Source organism: Suillus discolor (assembly GCF_016758755.1).
Source record: "Suillus discolor strain FC423 chromosome Unknown F5147scaffold_5, whole genome shotgun sequence".
NCBI lineage: Eukaryota > Fungi > Basidiomycota > Agaricomycetes > Boletales > Suillaceae > Suillus > Suillus discolor.
Genome location: NW_024541252.1, coordinates 1,201,530 through 1,222,136, shown reverse-complemented (window position 1 = coordinate 1,222,136; position 20,607 = coordinate 1,201,530). Strand labels below are relative to the sequence as shown.

At 48.8% G+C, this 20,607-nt stretch overlaps 7 protein-coding genes across 7 annotated transcripts; 6 read left to right on the top strand and 1 right to left on the bottom strand.

Annotated features, from left to right (window-relative positions):
• Positions 1-113: 113 nt before the first annotated feature.
• F5147DRAFT_605012 (Rad17 cell cycle checkpoint protein-domain-containing protein) lies at positions 114-2,793 on the top strand. The gene is made up of 8 exons (XM_041432313.1): positions 114-274; positions 372-566; positions 641-739; positions 800-944; positions 998-1,783; positions 1,832-1,974; positions 2,035-2,172; positions 2,223-2,793. Exons 1-8 carry the CDS (start codon positions 158-160, stop codon positions 2,712-2,714), a joined length of 2,115 nt encoding a protein of 704 aa, XP_041298261.1. The 5' UTR covers positions 114-157; the 3' UTR covers positions 2,715-2,793.
• Positions 2,794-5,340: 2,547 nt separating this feature from the next.
• On the top strand, positions 5,341-7,399 carry F5147DRAFT_672565 (uncharacterized protein). The gene is made up of 6 exons (XM_041435683.1): positions 5,341-5,702; positions 5,763-5,879; positions 5,931-6,464; positions 6,551-6,636; positions 6,690-6,922; positions 6,971-7,399. Exons 1-6 carry the CDS (start codon positions 5,494-5,496, stop codon positions 7,106-7,108), a joined length of 1,317 nt encoding a protein of 438 aa, XP_041298260.1. The 5' UTR covers positions 5,341-5,493; the 3' UTR covers positions 7,109-7,399.
• A 981-nt stretch (positions 7,400-8,380) lies between these two features.
• On the top strand, positions 8,381-9,501 carry F5147DRAFT_768744 (uncharacterized protein; the record flags this gene model as incomplete). The annotated part of the gene is made up of 5 exons (XM_041440995.1): positions 8,381-8,554; positions 8,611-8,651; positions 8,706-8,797; positions 8,854-8,928; positions 8,978-9,501. 5 exons carry the CDS (start codon positions 8,381-8,383, stop codon positions 9,499-9,501), a joined length of 906 nt encoding a protein of 301 aa, XP_041298259.1.
• Positions 9,502-11,230: 1,729 nt separating this feature from the next.
• On the top strand, positions 11,231-12,342 carry F5147DRAFT_567364 (uncharacterized protein; the record flags this gene model as incomplete). The annotated part of the gene is made up of 5 exons (XM_041430850.1): positions 11,231-11,404; positions 11,461-11,501; positions 11,556-11,647; positions 11,704-11,778; positions 11,828-12,342. 5 exons carry the CDS (start codon positions 11,231-11,233, stop codon positions 12,340-12,342), a joined length of 897 nt encoding a protein of 298 aa, XP_041298258.1.
• A 1,402-nt stretch (positions 12,343-13,744) lies between these two features.
• F5147DRAFT_309647 (translocation protein Sec62-domain-containing protein) lies at positions 13,745-15,185 on the top strand. The gene is made up of 3 exons (XM_041429154.1): positions 13,745-13,989; positions 14,063-14,541; positions 14,598-15,185. The coding sequence occupies exons 1-3, from the start codon at positions 13,854-13,856 to the stop codon at positions 14,811-14,813; spliced, it is 831 nt and encodes a 276-aa protein (XP_041298257.1). The 5' UTR covers positions 13,745-13,853; the 3' UTR covers positions 14,814-15,185.
• F5147DRAFT_309652 (60S ribosomal protein L7A variant 1) lies at positions 15,065-16,657 on the bottom strand. The gene is made up of 5 exons (XM_041429155.1): positions 16,509-16,657; positions 16,138-16,455; positions 15,826-16,088; positions 15,483-15,772; positions 15,065-15,426 (listed from the first exon to the last, which is right to left on the bottom strand). The coding sequence occupies exons 2-5, from the start codon at positions 16,286-16,288 to the stop codon at positions 15,294-15,296; spliced, it is 837 nt and encodes a 278-aa protein (XP_041298256.1). The 5' UTR covers positions 16,289-16,455; positions 16,509-16,657; the 3' UTR covers positions 15,065-15,293.
• Positions 16,658-16,749: 92 nt separating this feature from the next.
• On the top strand, positions 16,750-17,765 carry F5147DRAFT_743065 (HotDog domain-containing protein; the record flags this gene model as incomplete). The annotated part of the gene is made up of 4 exons (XM_041439578.1): positions 16,750-17,292; positions 17,342-17,422; positions 17,471-17,571; positions 17,627-17,765. The coding sequence occupies 4 exons, from the start codon at positions 16,750-16,752 to the stop codon at positions 17,763-17,765; spliced, it is 864 nt and encodes a 287-aa protein (XP_041298255.1).
• Positions 17,766-20,607: the final 2,842 nt, after the last annotated feature.

The window sequence follows — 20,607 nt, the reverse complement described above, 5'->3', positions numbered from 1 at the left end:
AGCATGACCGTGCACCCTTTGACGGGCCATTAAATGATTCACTTACAACAAGTTACTTGCGCAATAGTTGTTTGTACTTGTTGAATCTTAAAGCTTTCGGCTGCTTTTTAAATTTAGACCGCTGGGTACATCCTACAAAGCCGCTGTTCCTTTGAAAATGCATACTATTAAGTCGTCTTCTGGCTCCACTTCCAAGGCGTCCAGAAACAAAACAAAACTCAAGACCGTGAAACTCGACGCGTCCTCTGAGCCTCCGAACAAGAAACTGAGAACTGTAGGTCTGTCATAATAATTCGGGAACGCGTTTTTGCCCGGTCTTATACTACGCGTCAAAACAAGCTGAATAATCCTTGCACTCACTGTCATATCAGTCTGCAAAACCACCCGTGTTTGATCTGATAGGATCTGTACCTCAACCGCGACCCCAAGAGTCACCCGTGTCGTCGCAACAACCCTCACTTCTGCAGCCGCAGATCCAAAGGAAGGACGTGAAGGGCAAGGGAAAGCCTCCAGTTGATCGGGACGATGATAGGCTCTGGGTGGACAAGCATGAGCCAACGATCGAGGTCTGCCTCAGTTCATCTCTGGTTGTGCCCAGCTGAACATCGGTGCAATTGTTCTCATTGGGAATCACCCATAGGCCGATTTGGCAGTGCACAAGCGCAAAGTAGAGGATGTGCGGCGATGGCTCTCGGAAGCCTTTGAAGGAGGGCCAGCTGGGAAGCTGCGAAAATATCGCGTATGTCTTGTCCTTTTGATTTATCCATGACTCAGTCATATCCTGCGTATCTCCTAACAGCGGATTCTGGTTCTCACTGGGCCTGCTGGTACCGCAAAGACCACTACACTACGTGTGTTAGCAAGAGAGATGGGTTTCGAAATCGTCGAGTGGCGCAACAGTATGAGCGAACGCGGTCCGAGTACCTTGATTGACGATTTTGGGGGTGATGAGCATCGCAATGTACTTTTTGTATAGATTGTTAACTCTTCCTTCCAGATGACTCTTGGATGGGTACGGAAGCACTGTTCGACAAATTTCAGGCATTCCTCACGAGAGCTTCCTCATGTTATAATATTTTTGCGACAAGCTCTGCAATCGTGTCGATGCAGCCACAATCTCATAGCCAGTCAAAATTTCTATCACAGTCATCCACGCCATCCCTCCCATCCACTTCCTCGAGCCGTCCTTCTAACCGCCACTTGATCCTTCTGGAGGATCTACCTAATATTCTACACCTTCCTACGCAAGCGCGATTTCACGATGCCTTGCAGTCGCTCTGCAGCTCTTCTGAGTCTGGACCCCCAGTTGTGATCATCATATCCGACTCAGGTCTCCGCGGCGAGAATGCTTATAATGATGATGCGTGGGACGGTGCAGGCGGTGCACGCTGGTCCAAGAAAGAGACTATAGACATAAGAAGTCTTCTCGGAGCTGATCTTTCCACTAGCCCATATGTCACGCGCATCGCTTTCAACCCTATTGCACCGACGCTGATGAACAAGGCTCTGCAGGCGATGCTCACTAAGCATTTTGCGTCTACTTCTGGAAAGCCACCAGCCAAAGATGTTGTAGAGATGATTGTCGAGTCGTCGAACGGGGATATCAGGAGCGCAGTGATGGCACTGGAGTTTGCGTGTGTAGTAACGTTGACCAAGGGTGGTGGGAAGGGAAAGACCCGACGGAATGTGGCCGGAAGTGCACGGGCTGTCTTGGAGGCTGTCACGCGAAGAGAGCAGAGTCTAGTGCTATTTCATCTGATGGGAAAGATATTGTATAACAAACGTGAGTACTCGCTTTACCGCCAGTTTGGTTCAACCTGACGAGATGCAGGCAAGGGAGACCCTCCGGCAACACATCTCTCCGCCAGAGATGCCGCAAAGGAGCGTGAGCTAGATGAAACGCTCCTAGACCCGTCACCTCTGCCAAACTGGCTTTCAGAACATGATCGGAAGACGAGTCGAGTTTGCCTAGAGGTACGACTTCCATTGAGTGTGATCCTAATGTATGCTGAGGAACTTTTACTTGGCTGGCAGACGATTGCATCAGATTCGCCCATTGACTCGTCGCTCCTGGGATTGTACATCCACGAAAATTATACTATGTTCTGTACTGATGTCGATCAATGTGACGGGGTCTGTGAAGGGCTTAGTTGGGTTGACTGTGTCGGTGGTGTGAGTACAAATATCATCATATTTCCCCCCTTGTAATCTCCCCAACACAGAACCTTCCGTCCACCACCCCACACGCCTTTCCGACACTTGCACTGTCCACGCTTCATGCTCTCCCGACACCGGTTCCACGAAAAGGACAGAAGGTGTGCAAGCCCTCATGGTTTGATGTGCGTAACAAGGAGCAGGATGCATTGGAAGGCGTAGGCGATGTCGTGACCTGGTTGGGACAAGGAGGGGCAAGTGACGAGCGTGCACCGGGAAGATGGACGCATGCGAACGTTGCGCTTGAGTTAGGTGGCTGGTTGCGCGCTGTTGATCGCACTGGTATTGCTCAACTGCAGCTGCCTCGAACACATAGGCTTTTTTCGTCCCTTCCGTGGTGCGCGGGAGGTGTTGGTGGGAATGTCCTCGGAGAAGACGAGAATGGGGAGGCAGATGAAGTTGATGGCGAGGGTGATATCAGGGTTTTGGGAGCTTTGAGAGATCAAAAGGAGGGAAAGGGCTGGTGGTTGGAGAGCGATGATATAGAGGAAGCTGAGTAGCACGGAGATGGAGGCTTAAATTTAAGCTGTGCATATAATAATCTTTGCTGCCTTCGATCAATATTACAGCTGTGTCCTGATCTCGACGCCATGCTTTTGGGCCGTGTCGATTAAAAGATCTTGAAACTCTGGGCGCCGCACTCCAATATTGGGAAAGCCAAATCGTCCTCGCATCGTTGCTGGAAATATCGCTAATAGTAGTAGTCCGTCTTTCTTTTCAATGGGCTCGCTGTTCTCTGCGATGCTGCTGGTCTTGATAGGAATACGGGGCTGCGCTCTTATCGGCAACTTCCCTAGCGCCCAGCTTTTGGTGTCTAAGAACCTCGTTCTCTAGATTTTAAGCGGAATGTGGTGATACGTATGCGAACTCGCGAAGGGTCATGCAAGCGATATCGTTTGTGGAAGTGGCCTCTGCTGACTGGTACTAGTTTCAAGTTTCAACTAATATTGATATTCGGTTCATTCATGACGAGACGGCGAGGGTCCAGGCGACGAACGTTCCAGCAATTACCAATGGTACCGGAGCAAATACTTCATTCTTATGTGTTCAGCTTTCAACCATTAATAGGTAACATTAGGTCCTCACAAGACTTAGCCTAGCAGTTATTTGACACTTCCGTCGCGACCTGAAGCTGAATTTATTGCTTGGATATGACAAAGGAGGAGAAAGAGAGCACCATCTATGTCATTGCAGCTCGCAACAGGTGTGTTCAAAGGAGGTGGCACCAGACGGCGGGAGGGCGCGAGAAAGCGAGCGGCGGGTGGGATGAGACGGAAAGGATGTCAACAAGCGAAGGGGATGCATCAGACGAGGCGGAGGGGATGCATTAGCATGAAAAGTAAAGGGTGCCACAATTGCAGCAATGATGCATTGATGGAGCACTACAGTTAGTAAGTTACAGTGTTTAATGCATCAATATGACACGAACCTGAAAGCTTGGGATGGTGAACCAGCGCCGGACGATGAAGATGATGAGTACAAGGAGGGATGAGACGAACAAGCGTTATGGGGGGGATCACTGGGACGGTGAACTAGTACAGGACAGTGAATCAGTGCCGGCCGTGCGACGATGAATGAGTGTACCAGCACCAGACGATGAACCAGGAGTGGACGGCAAGCTGGTTCTTTGTGTAAGTCATGTCAGGGTTCCAGAGTCGGTCCAGGAGTCTGAAAATGTTGTGACAAGGGCCCTAGTATTCCTTGCGATTAGATCAGTACTAATAAATGAAACACACTTACTAATACATAGTAATATCTACACATACCTTTGAATCAGGCTTCTCGACGTCTCCAAGAATCTTTGAGAACTGTCGGCCGAATAGTGACTTTTGGGTGAGAGAAAGCAGCCACCGAGTAGATGAATACTGCAGGACCCAATAGTATCAATGGTACCAGACTCAAGTATCAATGACAGGAGCACGAAGGTAGCTGTCCTACAGTATCTGGGCATGATGAAGGATAGTAAGTGAGGATTAAAATTGCGGTAGGTAGGACTTAAGTAGATCAAGCGTTGCGCAACTTATGATGTCATGCGCGGATGACATACTATTTATGGCAATTCTGTCATCCTATCATACAACGGACCGCCGGACCAAACTTTACACAACACCAGCTGCTGAACTTCGTTCATGGGCAATAGGAAAATCTCCGCTGACCTCAAGCTTGCAGCTATCCCGTTTGGCATATTTCGGCTCCGTGAGATCCTGGACTGTGTAGGATTCTCCCGTCGTACTTTTCATCGCATCAAGGAGCTCCACGACGAGCCTACTAGAAGTGAATATCTTGGCCGTCCACGGACTCAATTTCGAAAACTGACAGTATCTTCTCGAGCTCGTTCATCATCATCCTGATTGGTTCCTTGACGAACTTGCGGCCCTCATCAAACACAACCGTTTTGTTACCGTTCACTACACAACCATGCACCGGGAGCTCGTGCGCGCTAAGATCTCGTTAGAAAAGCTCCGGAAGATCGCGAGTGAGTTGAACCTGAGCGAGCTGATGACTACTTCGAAGAATTCGAACAAAGAGCGAAGACGATGCAAGCGAACCTTTACAAGGCCCCACCATTTTACCTAAACCCTTGTGCCACCTCAGTCTCGGAGTGCGTTCAGTTCCTTTCCGGTGCATGCATGGCGTTCCTTACGTGGACTTCCATGGAGGTCCAGCAAAGACGTCAGAGGCACAGCCCTTGGCGTGGCATGCTCACCTAGCATCCGGATTTTCTCTTTTGCGCGTCATCGTAGGGTGTACTCCAGTCGAGGCTCCGGATGTTGCAAAGAAGGGCGCATTTGGGACGTGGTAGGGTTTTCATTTGGTAGGGTGGAGGATTGAAAGAATTCATAGTCTGTATTTCCTGTAATTTTGTTACTTGTATCATCAATCGGCGCTCAGCTCAGCTGAGTTATGTCCCGCAGCTGCCATGATCAATACATCTAGTTGCCAGACAAGTGCAAAGTACCAAAACACTGCTGGTATGTATCACACCGCAGTAAACCTGGTGTCTTTGCAGGCGTGGTAGTCGGTCGTGATAGCCACTACATCCCGGCCCGTGCGCCCAAAACGATATGCGATTTCGGATGTGGTAGTGGTCATATAGTGAGAACAAAGTCAAGCGCGAACAAATCACCCAAGTCGGGAACTGGCGCCGGCGCCGTTTAAGTTCATCATGTAAGTATATCTGCACTGTGGCCGCCGCAACCATATTATTTGCCAAACCAACGTGCTAGTACTTACCACTCAGTACTGTTGTGACTCCTCTATCTTCAAAAATCAACTGCGATGGCCGCAATTAGGGATGGCCAATGTAGACTAGTTCGACGTCTCAACTCTCGACCAGCGTGGCGCCAAGTCATTACTAGTACCCGTCCAATGGCATGTAGGGGTTTCTCTTCAACTGCACCACCACATAGTACAGTCGGCGGGGTACGCGTTTCCAAACTTTTCACAGCGTTACTCGCGCTTGGGATCGGAGCGACTGGTCTTGGACTGTGAGTCTTGCCTTCGAACTTTTCATTCAATCGTAATAATCTTCAAGTTGCTATCTAAAGATACGAGTTCTACACATCCTTTACCCTCTGGCCAGAGCAGGTTCGCGGGGACCTCCGCGCAGGAATAAAAGCGAGGAACCAAGGAGATTTATCGCTGAGCGAGAGATACATTACCCGGTCTGTATTGTGGTACTCCTTTATTTATGGAATTCTGACCATTGATTTTAGCGCATTCCAAACGGCACTGTCTCTTCCTTATCAGACATTTGCGCCATATCCATATCTAAAGCTATCAGGCTTAGCCTCCCTCCTTTCCGAAGTCGCCTCAGACCGTCACTCTCGAGAGGCCCTGCAGATTGCTTGGGAGCTAGGTGCCGGTCCGAGCGAACAACATTCTCCCTTGCCAGATGCCGAAAAGACGCCAAGTGCTGTGGTAGAAGGAGCGCCTGGATGGTCATACTACATCTTATGCAAAGAGGAACGCCTTCGACGCGTAGCTCTTGCGTATAAATTGGGCCAAATGGCAAGTGAACGGGACCTGGATGAGGAGGAGAAATGGCTCATATGGGCTGTAGAGGAGGTTTTGAGGCTATCTGGACTTGGGATGACAAACGCCAACTCGGATACGAACATAAAAGCGCAAGACAATACAGGGTCTAGTGCACTAGAAGATCTCGAACTTCCGTCTTGGATGTCAAAGGCAGACCTTGGTGCTCCGCTGGAGGCCCTCGGTGCCCTTTATGCAAAGAAAGGTAGAATTGAGTGAGTAGCACTCATCCAGTTAGGAATGTTGATTTCCTTCACATGTTAACATCAGCCTTTCATTAAAGCTAACGCTCTGCCAACAGGTATGCGATGCCACTGTACCTTCAGGCGATATCTTTACTCTTGCCACCCAAAGAAAATAACGTGTCCATTGAAGACCGATGTCGAGGTGAGCAAAAGCACTGCGGTTTCACTTTCTCTCATGCACAGGCCACCAACAAGCCGCTCAACTCATGAATAATCTTTCTGAATTGATAATGCGTCGTCCTCCCACACCAGAAGTACGTGCGCAAGCTGAGGCGTGGGCACGTCAAGCGTTGGGAATTATTGAGCGAGCACAAGCGCAACCAAAAAGCTCACAATGGTTCGGATGGGGACAGCCTGCTGATGATGGAAGGGAGGTTTGTGAGCAGGCGCTCGGCGTGGTGCTCTTCAATTTGGGGAGTTTGAGAGAAGTAAGTCTTTATTGAGTCATTCAAAATGCTTATTTATGATCCCTGCAGATGTCATCTGACTTGGATGGTGCAAAAAAGTTGTTCGAGAAGAGCGCCGAGCAATGTAGCAAGATGGGCATTAGGGAGGGCGTTGTTGAAGCCCAGGAAGCATTACGGAGGGTTGAGAAAATGAAGAAGGTGGGTTGATGTAAGTACCTGTGCTATCTTTCCATTAGGAACATGTTTGCATAGATGTGGTCGGATCTTAGTAGATATTACCACCAAATTTTACACGCGCTGGAGCATAGTAGGAGGTGATAAAGAAAGAAGTTTAACCGGGTCCGGACTAGCCTCGAAACGTTACCGCACATCACACGCTCAGCGCTCAGGCTCGACTCTTCTCAGCCGAAGCAGTATACTTCATAGCAATCCTGGAAGACACGGGCCATTCGCACCACAATGTTGTAATCGATCGCACTATGGATACCCAGCAAGCAGTCTTGGATTCTGCGCAGCTAACCTTTCTAGGATTAGAATATTATTCAATACAGTCACGGTCACGTCGTTAAATAAACCGATCTTAGTGTCGCGAACAAACACGAGATGACTTGGACGGACAAACCACAAAGATCGGAGCTCGCCGCTCTGCCCTTTCCTCAATGAAAGTCTTTATGGCTTGCATTCCCAAGCTGCAATTTTCAAGAAGCTGACTGGAATCTAGCCCGTGCTCTCGCTGGCTTTCTCTCCGCTGACAAATGCCTGTTCGTGCGGGAACTTGGGATGAACCTTACCCAACTTCGTTCTAGTCTGTGACCAGATTGTGATATAGAATTTTCGGACGCCCTTCAAGCCAGGCGCTATCAGATAGACTGACTTTTTTAATGTTACCGGGCAAGAGGACAGTCTAATCCCTGACACCTGGTGACCACCGTATCGTTCGTGTATACGTCCACCAACGGAAAATTGATGGTCAACATGGTGAGTCGTCATCCGCTGGCCTTGCTAATTTCAGTTTCTTACCTGCTGGTGAGGTAGCGAGTGTTGCGAATTTTAATCAAAGACAGAACACGATACTTGACCTTCTAACATCACTAGTGCACAAGCGCGCTGCTGGGTCAAAATCCGGGTAGAGCGCATCAACGAAAGCATTTCATTCGTAAATTCGTGGGTTACCAACTTGGAGTAGACTGCGGATAGACTGCCAAGGACCTGTTCCCTTATCGCAATAGAGAGATCGCGGGCGCTACGCTGCGTACGCTCTTCCTAAGAGCCCCAGTGAACAGGAGGCTGACTAAATGTTAGCTCTTCGTGCAGTGCTATTGACTAACAGTGCGTTTGGTAATTGATTGCTCTATACCCAGCAAGTAAGTCCGGGGTTTAAACTAATATTGCGCAGTCAACTTTCTGGGCTTTAAGTACAGTCACGTCGTCAAATGACCCTCCAGCTACTTGGGTCCTGGTGTCGACAAGGAACGCGACATGACGAATAAAGAGCCTCCAAAGATTGAGATTCAGCGCACTTTCCCTACTCTTGACGAGAGCCTTTATAACTTGCGCCCTCAAGACGCTGCATTTTACAAGGATCTGACCGGAATTGAAGACGATGCCACTCTGAAGCAGCATATATTGGATGTTCAAGCAGAGGCATATAAGGTATCTAGACATTTGGACACGTCTTGCCATATCGAAACTTAGTTGTTCGTGGCTAGGTTGCTCCCTACGTGTGCATTTACCTTTTCTCTTTTGCCAGGTATTTTGTTTGTACGTTTGTGCTGAGTTTACACACAAAAATCGAGCCCTTTAGACGCAGGATGTTGGGGCTACCTGCTTATCAGCAAGTTGTGCGCATCGGACGTGAACACAAGAACCCAATTTTCCTTGACGTCGGCTGCTGCTGTATGTGCCCCCTCCATCTTCCACACAGGGTGCTAATCATGATGGACGGTCTGTAGTTGGAAATGTCATCAGGGAAGTGATTCTTGATGGTTTTCCTGCAGCTCAAACGATTGGAACTGACCTCCATCAAGGTGAGCATAGCATATAAGCTCGTACATAACTTTGAACGAAGTATTCCAGAACTCTGGGATCTGGGGCATGAACTCTTCAAGTCGTCTCCAGAGACTTTTCCAGCTCACTTCGTGGGCGGGGACGCTTTTGACCCAGATATCCTCGCTGTGGCTCCGCCTGCGTCCCTACATACAACAGAAGTTTCAACTCCCGACCTCAATAACCTCACTTCGTTGAATTCGTTACGCGGATGTGTTTCCGCAATTCACGCAACAGCCTTCTTCCACTTGTTTAAAGAAGATCAACAGCTGCACATGGCACGTGCATTTGCTGGCCTTCTCTCCGCTGAATCAGGCTCCATCATTCTCGGAGCGCACGCGGGTGCTCAACAGAAGGGTGTCGTGAATCAAGTATATTGGGGTATCGAGGTTGACATGTTCGCCCACAGCGTCGAGAGCTGGACTTCTATGTGGGATGGGGAAGTATTCGAGAAAGGGACGGTCAAGGTGGATGCACAGTTAAGGGAGGTATCCGAAGATGTGGGTGGCGATGAACGTTATCCGCTGTTGCTCTGGTCTGTGACCAGACTGTGACCATGTGTTCCTCGCCATTGCTAGAGTCTAGACTAGGATATTAAATACAATTCTGGTGTGATCTGATCAGGTGTTTTGTAAGTAGTATCCCTGAGAGAACAGTTTGACATTTATCACATTGTAACGAAGCTATAACCGATAATGCAGTGATCGATCGATCACTCGTGCGGGGAACTGTACAGAACTGTAGGCACTGTGGCAATGAATTTCAGTGGTTCGAACACTGAACCAATGAGCTTCAATGTGCATAACACTGGTCAAACGAAGCAACCGGCAGCCGTAAGATATCGAATTAAGGGCAACCGAGACCGAAAATTTGGTCTTAAAAAGTTGCGGTACGGTTTGGTCTGCGGTCTTTGACCGGTTGCACAACTGGACTTTAAACCCTATTCTCGTATCTTCCAGCTTCATCTGGCTTAAGAGTCGGCGGCACGACGTTGGGCTGGTCCGAGCGTTAGCTCGGGGAGGGACGCAAGCAGGCGGAGCCGCTGTGTGGGCGGGAAACCTGCTTACGAATTCGGTCGTGCTCTAACTCTTGTGCGGTGCAATCAAGATAGGGTTAAGATTTTATACATTCTAATGATTACGATAATGATGGACTACAAAGCAGCAACGGATTAAAGGCTAATTAAGAGGGTGTGGGTGTGGGAGCAAGGAACGAGGAGGATAACGAGCGAGGATGCGGTGTCGTAGGTAGGTCGGAGAAGGAAAATTAAGTCGGCGCTCAGCTGGAATTGTGATGCCGGGAAACTCCGCAGGCTACGTCTCGGCACCAAGTCACAGCGCCACTCGTTGAACTTTCTAAACATAGACTGTCAGCGCTACTTGCTGATCAGCAAGTCCAATAACCTTGCTTCATTGAATCTCGTATGTGGACGTGTTTCCGAAATTCACACAACAGTCTTCTTTCACCTGTTTGAAGGAAACCAGTAGTTGTATATAGCCCGTGCTCACTGCTCTCGCTGGCTTTCTCTCCGCTGACAAATGCCTGTTCGTGCGGGAACTTGGGATGAACCTTACCCAACTTCGTTCTAGTCTGATCAGATTGTATATAGAATTTTCAGACGCCCTTCAAGCCAGGCGTTATCAGATAGACTGACTTTTTTAGTGTTTCCAGGCAAGAGGATAGTCTAATCTCTGACACCTGGTGACCACCGTATCGTTCGTGTATACGTCCACCAACGGAAAATTGATGGTCAACATGGTGAGTCGTCATCCGCTGGCCTTGCTAATTTCAGTTTCTTACCTGCTGGTGAGGTAGCGAGTGTTGCGAATTTTAATCAAAGACAGAACACGATACTTGACCTTCTAACATCACTAGTGCACAAGCGCGCTGCTGAGCCAGAATCCGGGTAGAGCGCATCAACAAAAGCATTTTGTTTGTAAGTTCGTGGGTTACTAACTTGAAGGAGATTGCGGGTAGGCTGCCAAGGACCTGTTCTCTTATCGTAATAGCGGACTAGATCGCGGCGGGCGCCACGCTGAGTACGCTCTTCCTGTGTTGACGCCCATATGAGTGGCTTCAAGAGCCTCAGTGAACAGGAGGCTGACTAAATGTTAGCTCTTCGTGCAGTGTTGTTGACTACTAGTGCGTTTGGTAATTGATTGCTCTATACCCAGTAAGTAATCAAACTAATATTGCGCAGTCAACTTTCTGGGCTTTAAGTACAGTCACGTCGTCAAATGACCCTCCAGCTACTTGGATCCTGGTGTCGACAAGGAACGCGACATGACGAATAGGGAACCTCCAAAGATTGAGGCTCAGCGCACTTTCCCTACTCTTGACGAAAGCCTTTATAACTTGCGCCCTCAAGACGCTGCATTTTACAAGGATCTGACCGGAATTGAAGACGATGCAACTCTGAAACAGCATATATTGGATGTTCAAGCAAAGGCATACAAGGTATCCAGACCTTTGGACACGTCCTGCCGTATCGAAACTTAGTTGTTCGTGGCTAGGTTGCTCCTTATGGCTGCATCTATCTTTTCTCTTTTGCCAGGTATTTTGTCTGTACATTTGTGCTGAGTTAACACACAAAAATCGAGCCCTTTAGACGCAGGATGTTGGGGCTACCTGCTTATCAGCAAGTTGTGCGCATCGGACGTGAACACAAGAACCCAATTTTCCTTGACGTCGGCTGCTGCTGTATGTGCCCCCTCCATCTTCCACACAGGGTGCTAATCATGATGGACGGTCTGTAGTTGGAAATGTCATCAGGGAAGTGATTCTTGATGGTTTTCCTGCAGCTCAAACGATTGGAACTGACCTCCATCAAGGTGAGCATAGCATATAATCTCGTACATAACTTTGAACGAAGTATTCCAGAACTCTGGGATCTGGGGCATGAACTCTTCAAGTCGTCTCCAGAGACTTTTCCAGCTCACTTCGTGGGCGGGGACGCTTTTGACCCAGATATCCTCGCTGTGGCTCCGCCTGCGTCCCTACATACAACAGAAGTTTCAACTCCCGACCTCAATAACCTCACTTCGTTGAATTCGTTACGCGGATGTGTTTCCGCAATTCACGCAACAGCCTTCTTCCACCTGTTTAAAGAAGATCAACAGCTGCACATGGCACGTGCTCTTGCTGGCCTTCTCTCCGCTGAACCAGGCTCCATCATTCTCGGAGCGCACACGGGTGCTCAACAGAAGGGTGTCGTGAATCAAGTATATAGGAGTGTCGAAGTTGACATGTTCGCCCACAGCGTCGAGAGCTGGACTTCTATGTGGGATGGGGAAGTATTCGAGAAAGGGACGGTCAAGGTGGACGCACAGTTCAGGGAAATATCCGAAGGCGATGAACGTTATCCGCTGTTGTTCTGGTCTGTGACCAGACTTTGAGCGTGTGTTTTTTCTTGCTTCCTCGCCATTGCTAGAGTCTAGATTAGGTTATTAAATACAATTCTGGTGTGAACTGTAAGTCACCAGGGAGTGGTATACTTGTCTTGACGAAGATGCCACGACGGAGGATCGTAGCGGTATTCAGCGCGCCAGTCTCCGATTCGTCCGACAAACGCCAGCAGGTTTGATGCCCGTGTACAGCCTTGGCCAGAGCTGTGCTCTTGTAGCGAACACAACAATCGGTGGACCGTAGCGCCAACATTCTGTCAATTCTAGCCAGACTTACTAGAACATGCGCTAGCCAAGTCTAGAATGAAGTATTCCGAAGGGGTGGTCAAGTTGGAGGCAGTGTTGATGCAGGAGATATATGGCGCTGCGACGACGGACTGACACCCAATCTAATTGCTCTGCTCTGTAACAAAGCTGTGATCCCCTTGCCACGAGTGGAAACCACGGCATTAGCCTGATATGTGTAGAAGCCTCGTAATCTGTTCTGGCCAGATGAAGATCTGATTGTCTAGGCATGACTATCTATAATGTGTGGATATAAGAATTTACCTTGTGAAGAACTCCCTCGTTACTGTAGACTTCAAAAGAAGATACACTTCTGTAAGCATCTGTTTCTATTTTGTAATGACTGGAAATATCTGGAGGGGTTGTTCAATGAAAGTATAACGGTGCTAGAAAGATCACAAACGATAAGCATCATGGCGTTTGGGCTGCTATTGATGAAATTCGCATGCCAGTGTTAAGGCTACGTGCAATCAATTTCTGCTATCTGACATTAAACGACTTGCTCAGTTGCAATTCGATGGCATTCTCGGATGCAACGCAGCTACCATCGAACCTTATCAAAATTACTGCACGAAGTGGGGGTATTTAGAAGGGACTTACCTCGGTGAACAATCTGGCCGCCCATTAAAGTATATTATACCTGTGGAATTCAGCCATGCCACATTGCGACTATTAACCCATACTGTTACGATATGGATGTCACAGACAAAACTGAGGCTGAGCTTCCCAGTCCAAGAACAGGGGTATTCATAAGAGCGCAGATACAGAGGAAAATACGACTTCGCGGGCCAGGAAGCTCCCACAGGTGACAATTCTGTGGTAAACTTTGGTTATGCAATCCTACAACAACTACTACTAGTAGCATCACCATAGCACACCGCACTGTAAGTGACTAGTAAATTAATAATGCTGCACGCGGTCACCGGTCGATGTATTGATACCGGGAGATTGAACCGCTGCGGGGATGTCAATGTGCTGTATCAGGCTGTATCTTTCGAATTGAAAGTAAATGGGACAAACCCAGAAGAGCTGACGACGGAGGTCTTTAAGAATGTTAAGTTGATGCTGAGTCTTTTTACTAACTTGATTTTTTTGCTGACATAAGCACACCTCTGTCCCTTTGTTAGGCGTGACTCACTTATTCGTGGCAGCGCCTCCCTCAATCCCAAACATCATAGTCACCACCAGACTAATTTCTTAGTTGTCATCCATCGCAAATGGCTTCGAAGGATGATACGCAAGCTAAAGCGCCTCCAGAAACCCGCAATGTTGTCCAATTCCTCCGCAGCAGTAAATCTGGCATGAAAATACGTGTTGGTGCGTTGAATGGGAAACGCGTCGATTATTTCAAAGGTATCTGATCGTTTTGGAGTCAATTTTTTGCTGCCACTGTTCTAACCATGACCGTCATCACCACCACTACCAGGCAAATCCGCAGTGAAAGCCCTCCTCTCGCCCGCCTATGCAAAAGTAAAAAACGTACCCAAGGTCACTACGGAAGTCGAGGCTGAGGCCCTCCTCCAATCATCCATACAATACGCTTTTTACCTCCGCGTAGACCGCGGCGCACCCACAGGCTCATCCATATCTCCGCGCCACGTCACTGTCGTTCAGCAACAACAATTTGCCCAAGATGCGTACTTCGTGTGGCTCTACGAAGGTTCTCAATGGACTACATATGCTGGCGGACTTTTGATGGTCGCGCTTATGCTTGCAGCCGTAATGTTCCCGTTGTGGCCCCCAGTGATGCGTTTGGGTGTGTGGTACCTGAGCATTGCCATGCTGGGTTTACTCGGCGCATTCTTTGGACTCGCAATCATACGGTTGATATTCTACATAATCACCGTGGTCATAGCAAGCCCTGGAATTTGGATCTTCCCTCAATTATTCGCAGACGTTGGTGTTGTGAGTTGTGATGTTTTTTGTTTTTTGTATCCTTGTTTCTTAGGCATTTGGCGTAGATCGAGTCATTTGTTCCGTTGTGGGAGTGGGATGTTCCAAAGAAGAAAGCCGGGAAGAAGAAGAAGGCAAAGGCTCCCGCTGGTGCGAGTCCTGAGGAACAGCTTGCTAATAACGGTGGGGCTTTTATCGAGGAGGTTGGTGATGAGTCCCCAGAGCAATCGCGTCCAGGGAGTCGCTCGGCACGGGTGGAGGAGGTTCCAGACGTGGATTCATAACGGGATCATCGCATGTTTGTAGGCAATGTTTATTATGCTTTCAGTGGAGCAAATGGGGATGAGGGGACTAAAATTTCCTTTATACTCACCAGGAGTTGTCTAGACTACGCACTTCTCACACTCATTCCCTGGTCCCGGTTCGATCCATTCACCATGCATGATTCCCTTGTACTGGCAGCTCTTTAGATGCAACTAGTCACAGCTATCGTGAAGTTCAGAGCTCAGGCACTGTCACTCGCTGGCCCCATATGCTATCTCGGTTTCATATTGGTTTTGCTAATTTCAAAGTAGACTTTCAAACAACTGCAATCATGTTATAGCTGATGGCGCAACATGCATCACAGTATACGACCTGGCACGATATGCCCTGGCCTCCACACAGTAGTAACTTGGGATAACCCAGCGTACGATGCATACCATATTCATAACAGGCATGACATATAAAGTGGTGACGATAAACGAAAAGGACTAGCACAAAGCTTACAGCTTGCCAAGAGCAGCAGCCTTGGAGTCCAAACCAGCAGCTTTCGCGCGCTTGCGCATCATTTGAGTGGACTTGTATCCACGGAGACCACCACCCCAGTGACGGCGCTGATCTTCGTACTTGTCAGTGCTTTGAATTCCCATTAGCACTGAAGCGTAGATACAACATGAAAAGGGAAAACTCACAAGTTGGCTTTGGCGGCGCTGACGAGGGTTGCAAGCTCGCGCTGGTCTTCGCTCTTGACATCTTGGAGAGTGAGAATGGCAGCGGTCTTCTTGTGGACCACGGTGCCCAGACGGGCTTTGCCCTTGACGATGACATAGGGGACACCCATTTTGCGACAAAGAGCGGGAAGGAAGACAACCAACTCAATGGGGTCGACGTCGTGAGCGATGATTACGAGAGACGCCTTCTTCGCCTCGATGAGGGCGACGCAGTGGTTCAAACCGTACTTGACGAAAAGAGGTTTCTTGTCCTGTAGATCATCTATATCAATAACCTGCAATTTACAATACGTCGAATACAAACCTTGGCAGGTTCCTTTTCCTCAGCGGCAGCTTTGGCTAGAGCCTCGAGACGCTCCTTCTTCTCGACTTTGCTCTCCGGGCGGTATTTGTTGAGGAGCTTGAAAAGTTGTGTAGCAGTGTTCTTGTCCAGAGTGTGGGAGAACTGGGCAATAGCAGGAGGAACTTTCAAGCGCTGAGAAAGAATGACCTTCTGGCGTTGAAGGCGGATGTACTCGGGCCATTTGACAAAGCGAGTGAGATCGGTCTTAGGACGAATATGTTGGCCTAAAAAATACATCAGTTGGCAATTTTGCGAAACAAAGATGAAGCGAACCAATGCCAAAGTTCTTCGGCTTTGCCTCGAAGAGAGGATTTTTTGTGATTTTTGCAGCTTTGCCAGCAGCACCTGGTGCGGATGCGGGTTTCTTGCGGGAACCGGCCTTGACTTTGGGGGGCTGGTCATTGAGACGAGAACGAATCAGCATGCGAAGCAGAGCACAAAAGTGCCTGCGACGTAAGCTGCATGTCTCGGAGCTCTAGCACTCCTGGATGACTGTGCATCCAACGAGTCCAGCAATATAAAGTATCATCATCGTACATGACGACTCCACTTGACTTGATAACAAGGATCAAGATTTGCGCTGAACCAATTCTATATGAATATGAGGATGATATCCCATGGCGTTATCTGGATGAAGGACTTGCCATCCATTGTATTGAAGGTTGAAGAGTATGGACTGAATAGTGCTAGGGTGCTCCGATGCACACAGCGAACGACGCTTGCTGGCAACTCACCATTTTGACGGTCTTGAGGGGGTAGGTCTTGAGGTTAAAGTCGTCGATGGTCGATCTCTGTATGTCAAAGTTATGTTTACACTCCGCTTCGGCAACACCCGACACTGACTGAGCAATCATCAGTACTAGTCATTAATGGGACCGGCATATAATGTCTTCTAATATTTTGAGACGCATCCTCACAAATGCACGAGTTTTCTCGACCGGACCCCCTCCCACTTCCCGTTCGCCACGCCGCTACCTCAGAACACTAGCCCTTGGCGGTTCCGTTGCCATCACCGGCTACACCCTTGGCGCCTTCTACCCGCACCCTTACATTACCTTCATCTCCCCCCGGCCAGCCCCAGCGCCCCCCGACCCTGATTCCCCACAATCAATTAGATACACCGCAACTCTCGAACAAACCCTACAAACCCTCCCACTCCTCACGTCCCACCGTGCTCAGCCCGACGCCCACGAGTGGTATGAGAGCCGCCCTTATGCTAATTACCCAGAGGAGCTCCGCGTAAACAGCCTCACTGCAGGTGCACTTCGTGGCCCCGGAAAACTCGCGCTTCCACCTCTCGTACGCGCTAGGAAGGATGAGAGTGAGGCTCTCGTCATCGTGCATGTAGGTCGGGGTGTGTGTGGCCATGATGGGATAATTCACGGTGGGCTACTGGCTACTATTTTGGATGAGAGTCTGGCGCGAACTGTGAGTTATTTGTTCCGAGCATTGAGCGTGTCTTGACCTATTGTACAAGGCGATTATTAATTTACCAGAAAAGATTGGCGTCACTGCCAACTTGTCCATAAATTATCGCGCCCCGACCTTTGCGGATCAGGCAAGTACCTCTTTCTTTCACATACTTACGTGCTTGACCGGGCACTAGTTCATCGTCGTCCGGATCAGTTTAGTCGACAAGGCAGGTCGCAAATCCAAGGTCACTGGCAAAGTAGAGGATCTCAAAGGCAACTTACTGGTCGAAGCGCAGTCAGTCTCCAATCTTTTGAACTTAACTCTTCTTACTCATTCCTGCATTGTCCAGCGCAACTTTCGTTCAACCCAAATATGCCCACCTACTCAAGAGCAAGGCTGTTCAACAAATGATGGGCGACCCCGAACCTGCTAGATCAACTCCCGTACTCCTCAGCGAGGGCATGCCGCCTCCCCCATCCAAGGCATAGAGCAATTCATACCATTTATTAACTTATATAGTATGCCGTTAGAGATACCTGTATCATAGACCAACCCTAGATGCAACTTACCGCGGAGGATGCGACAAACTCGTTTCCATTCCTCAAAGCACAATCTCCACACACACCCCGTGTTCTCCATCAGTGCCACATCATAGCTATGTCACACCTTCCAAATGCCGCGTCAAGCCACCCGCGCTCCTTCCAACGGAACCCCACCCCATTTACCTTCAACAGGCCAGTGTATTCAGGCATTAGGGATCCGAAGAAGCCATACCGACGCTGATAGGAACGCTACAGCAGTTAACAACGGGCGTGTGCAAAGTGATGATCAACGTGAGATCTGTACTGATCTGGGCCGCATGACAGCCAGCTAGTAATTAGCAAAGCGAGGTGAGTGCCTTGATTCGTAATACTGGGCCAGGAAACGCCTGTCCTTCGAATCTGCGAAATTTGAAAACAAGGGTCTACATGCATTCTCACCTAGATCGGAGGAAATCAGCGGTAGATTTTATGACTGAGCACCCTGTCGTGTACGTGTAATCCTCCGCTCGTTATCCGCGGATTTTTTGTGACGTGCAGGCGTGGTGAAGTCTTGTTGACAAATCAACTATATAGTACAAAACCTGAATGATCCTTGAGGTGAAAGGGGCTCCGGGGTTCTGTAAACGCCTGATAGTTGTGTTGTGATTCCCCGCCGGATGCCCTGTCTGTTTTACCCGAGGAAGAGCGTTGCCCCATAAGAACCTGAATCGCCTTGAAATCCATCATGTGTCAATACACTGTTACTGGTCGGGCTTCCGGGTTGACTGTCACCATGATCCGGGGTGGAGTTATCGTGCTTGGAAGCACGGTGTTCACTGGTTTAGTATGTACCACCCAACTAGACTGCTATGCAACCGACTTGGCGTAAAAATCTTTTGGACACTAAATATAAAATAAATCACGGCAAGCCCTGCGCTACTAGTAGCCGGTCTGCCGCTGTGTTCTTGAACATTTAAAATCTTTGCCCGCCTTCTGATTGGTCTTCATTAGTAGGATAACCCAGCCGAGGGTGCAATTTGCAAATGTCACGGGTACCTGTGATCATAAGAACCGGAGCCAGGGGGACAAGGAGGCAATTGGGTGTATGGCGAAGGAATTTGGAAAGACCACTCGCAGCGTGGGCCTGCCTAAAGCTATGTCCAAAAATCAAGACAAGGTTTGGCAAGGACGAGGCTCCAAACCTCGGCTGCCGGATCTATTCTTAAGCTAGAGCGTCGATCCTATGACTTACACTGAATGCAACACCGCACCTGCCAGCTGATTTGGAGTCAGAGACTCTTGGAAAAAGCCTGGGTCTTGCGACAGAATTGAGAAATTTTGTCTGTTGAACTCGAGATTCGGAAAATCGTCATGATGGTTTTCGGCCGACCAGCGTGGGAGTCGATACCGGGCATCAAGTTGAAATATCTTCGTTCTCTCATCTCTTCTACGGTGACCTACCGTTCATTGACTGATGTCATCTTCAAAGGTTCAGCCTTATATCCACGGCCAATGGTTGATGCCGGCAGGACATCGACTCGGGAACCCCCTTTGGAAGGCCCAAATGTACTACTAAGTTCAATCGTCCGTTTGTCGTTTGGTGGTGCGACTTTAGTTATTCATTCACTTAGTCGGCGGCGGGTTTTACTTCTGTGAGGTTCCGGCCTACTATAGCTCGGCAACCGGTCTACTACCTGGCTAAATGTTTCAGTCTCGGTTATTTGCAGGGTGGCTAATCCAAACAACACCGTGGTGACATTCAACAACGCTGCTTACCCTAATTCATGGACTCCCTTATTTAACACCTGGACTTGGGGAGTAGACAGGACTTAGTACCGGTTAGTGTCATCCAGATGCTGCTGTGTCGATATCGGCGGACTTCTTGTCCTGGAATCCCTTCGAGTCATTTCACCCATCTTTTACTACCAGAGATATCCGTTGAATGCCGAGTGGACCCCGGATTACGCTTATACTAGGTCATTGCTGAAATTGGAGGCTTGGGCTCGGCTGAATGGGGGCTATTTACCTGTATGTTTTCTCGAGAAAGTCTGTCAGCCGTGAGCACTGCGAGATACCTCTGAATCATTGCATGATCATTCTTGTCCGAATCTGTTACTAATGTGACGTTACTATGTGTTGTTCACATGATGGCTACAGACTCGGATGTCCAGGATCCTCAATCTCCACGTCACCCCTGAATCTCAGAACGATACGTAACAGAGTATGCGATATTATTCGTGTCCGTGTACTAAGGAGTCATGATCAACATTTGTAACAAGCACTCGAGCAAAATTAGCTCAGTTAATTTTCTGATTAGGGTCATGGGACTCGCCGATGGGCCGCCGACTCTGGATCTGAACGTGCGCTGGATTATCACCGAGTTCGTATCCCAGCCTGAGGGCCTGTTCTCAGCATTTATCAATGAGGCCATGGTCTTTTTGGACAGATGCGATACATATCCTGGGACATTCATGAACTTGAATGTATCGAATTCGAATATGGCGTCCAATTTGAGCAGCCATTACATGAGTCACAGGCTCTTATTTGGCTGTGTCTCAGGTGCATGTAGTACGTCCTGCATGCGAGTAGGCGCTAGTACTGTGTGCCCTCGTAGCCATCTTGTCGGTTAAGTTATCTCCTTCAGCATGACATGATCCGTAATATCACCGGTTACGGAGAAGGGCGTGCGCCCCCCATGACAATTCATATGAATTTCTACAGACAGCAGCCTGCATTCGCTGAAACAAGCGCTGGCATTTGACCCAGCAGGCATGTAATGCATGTAATCCTAGCACGAATACCAGGTATG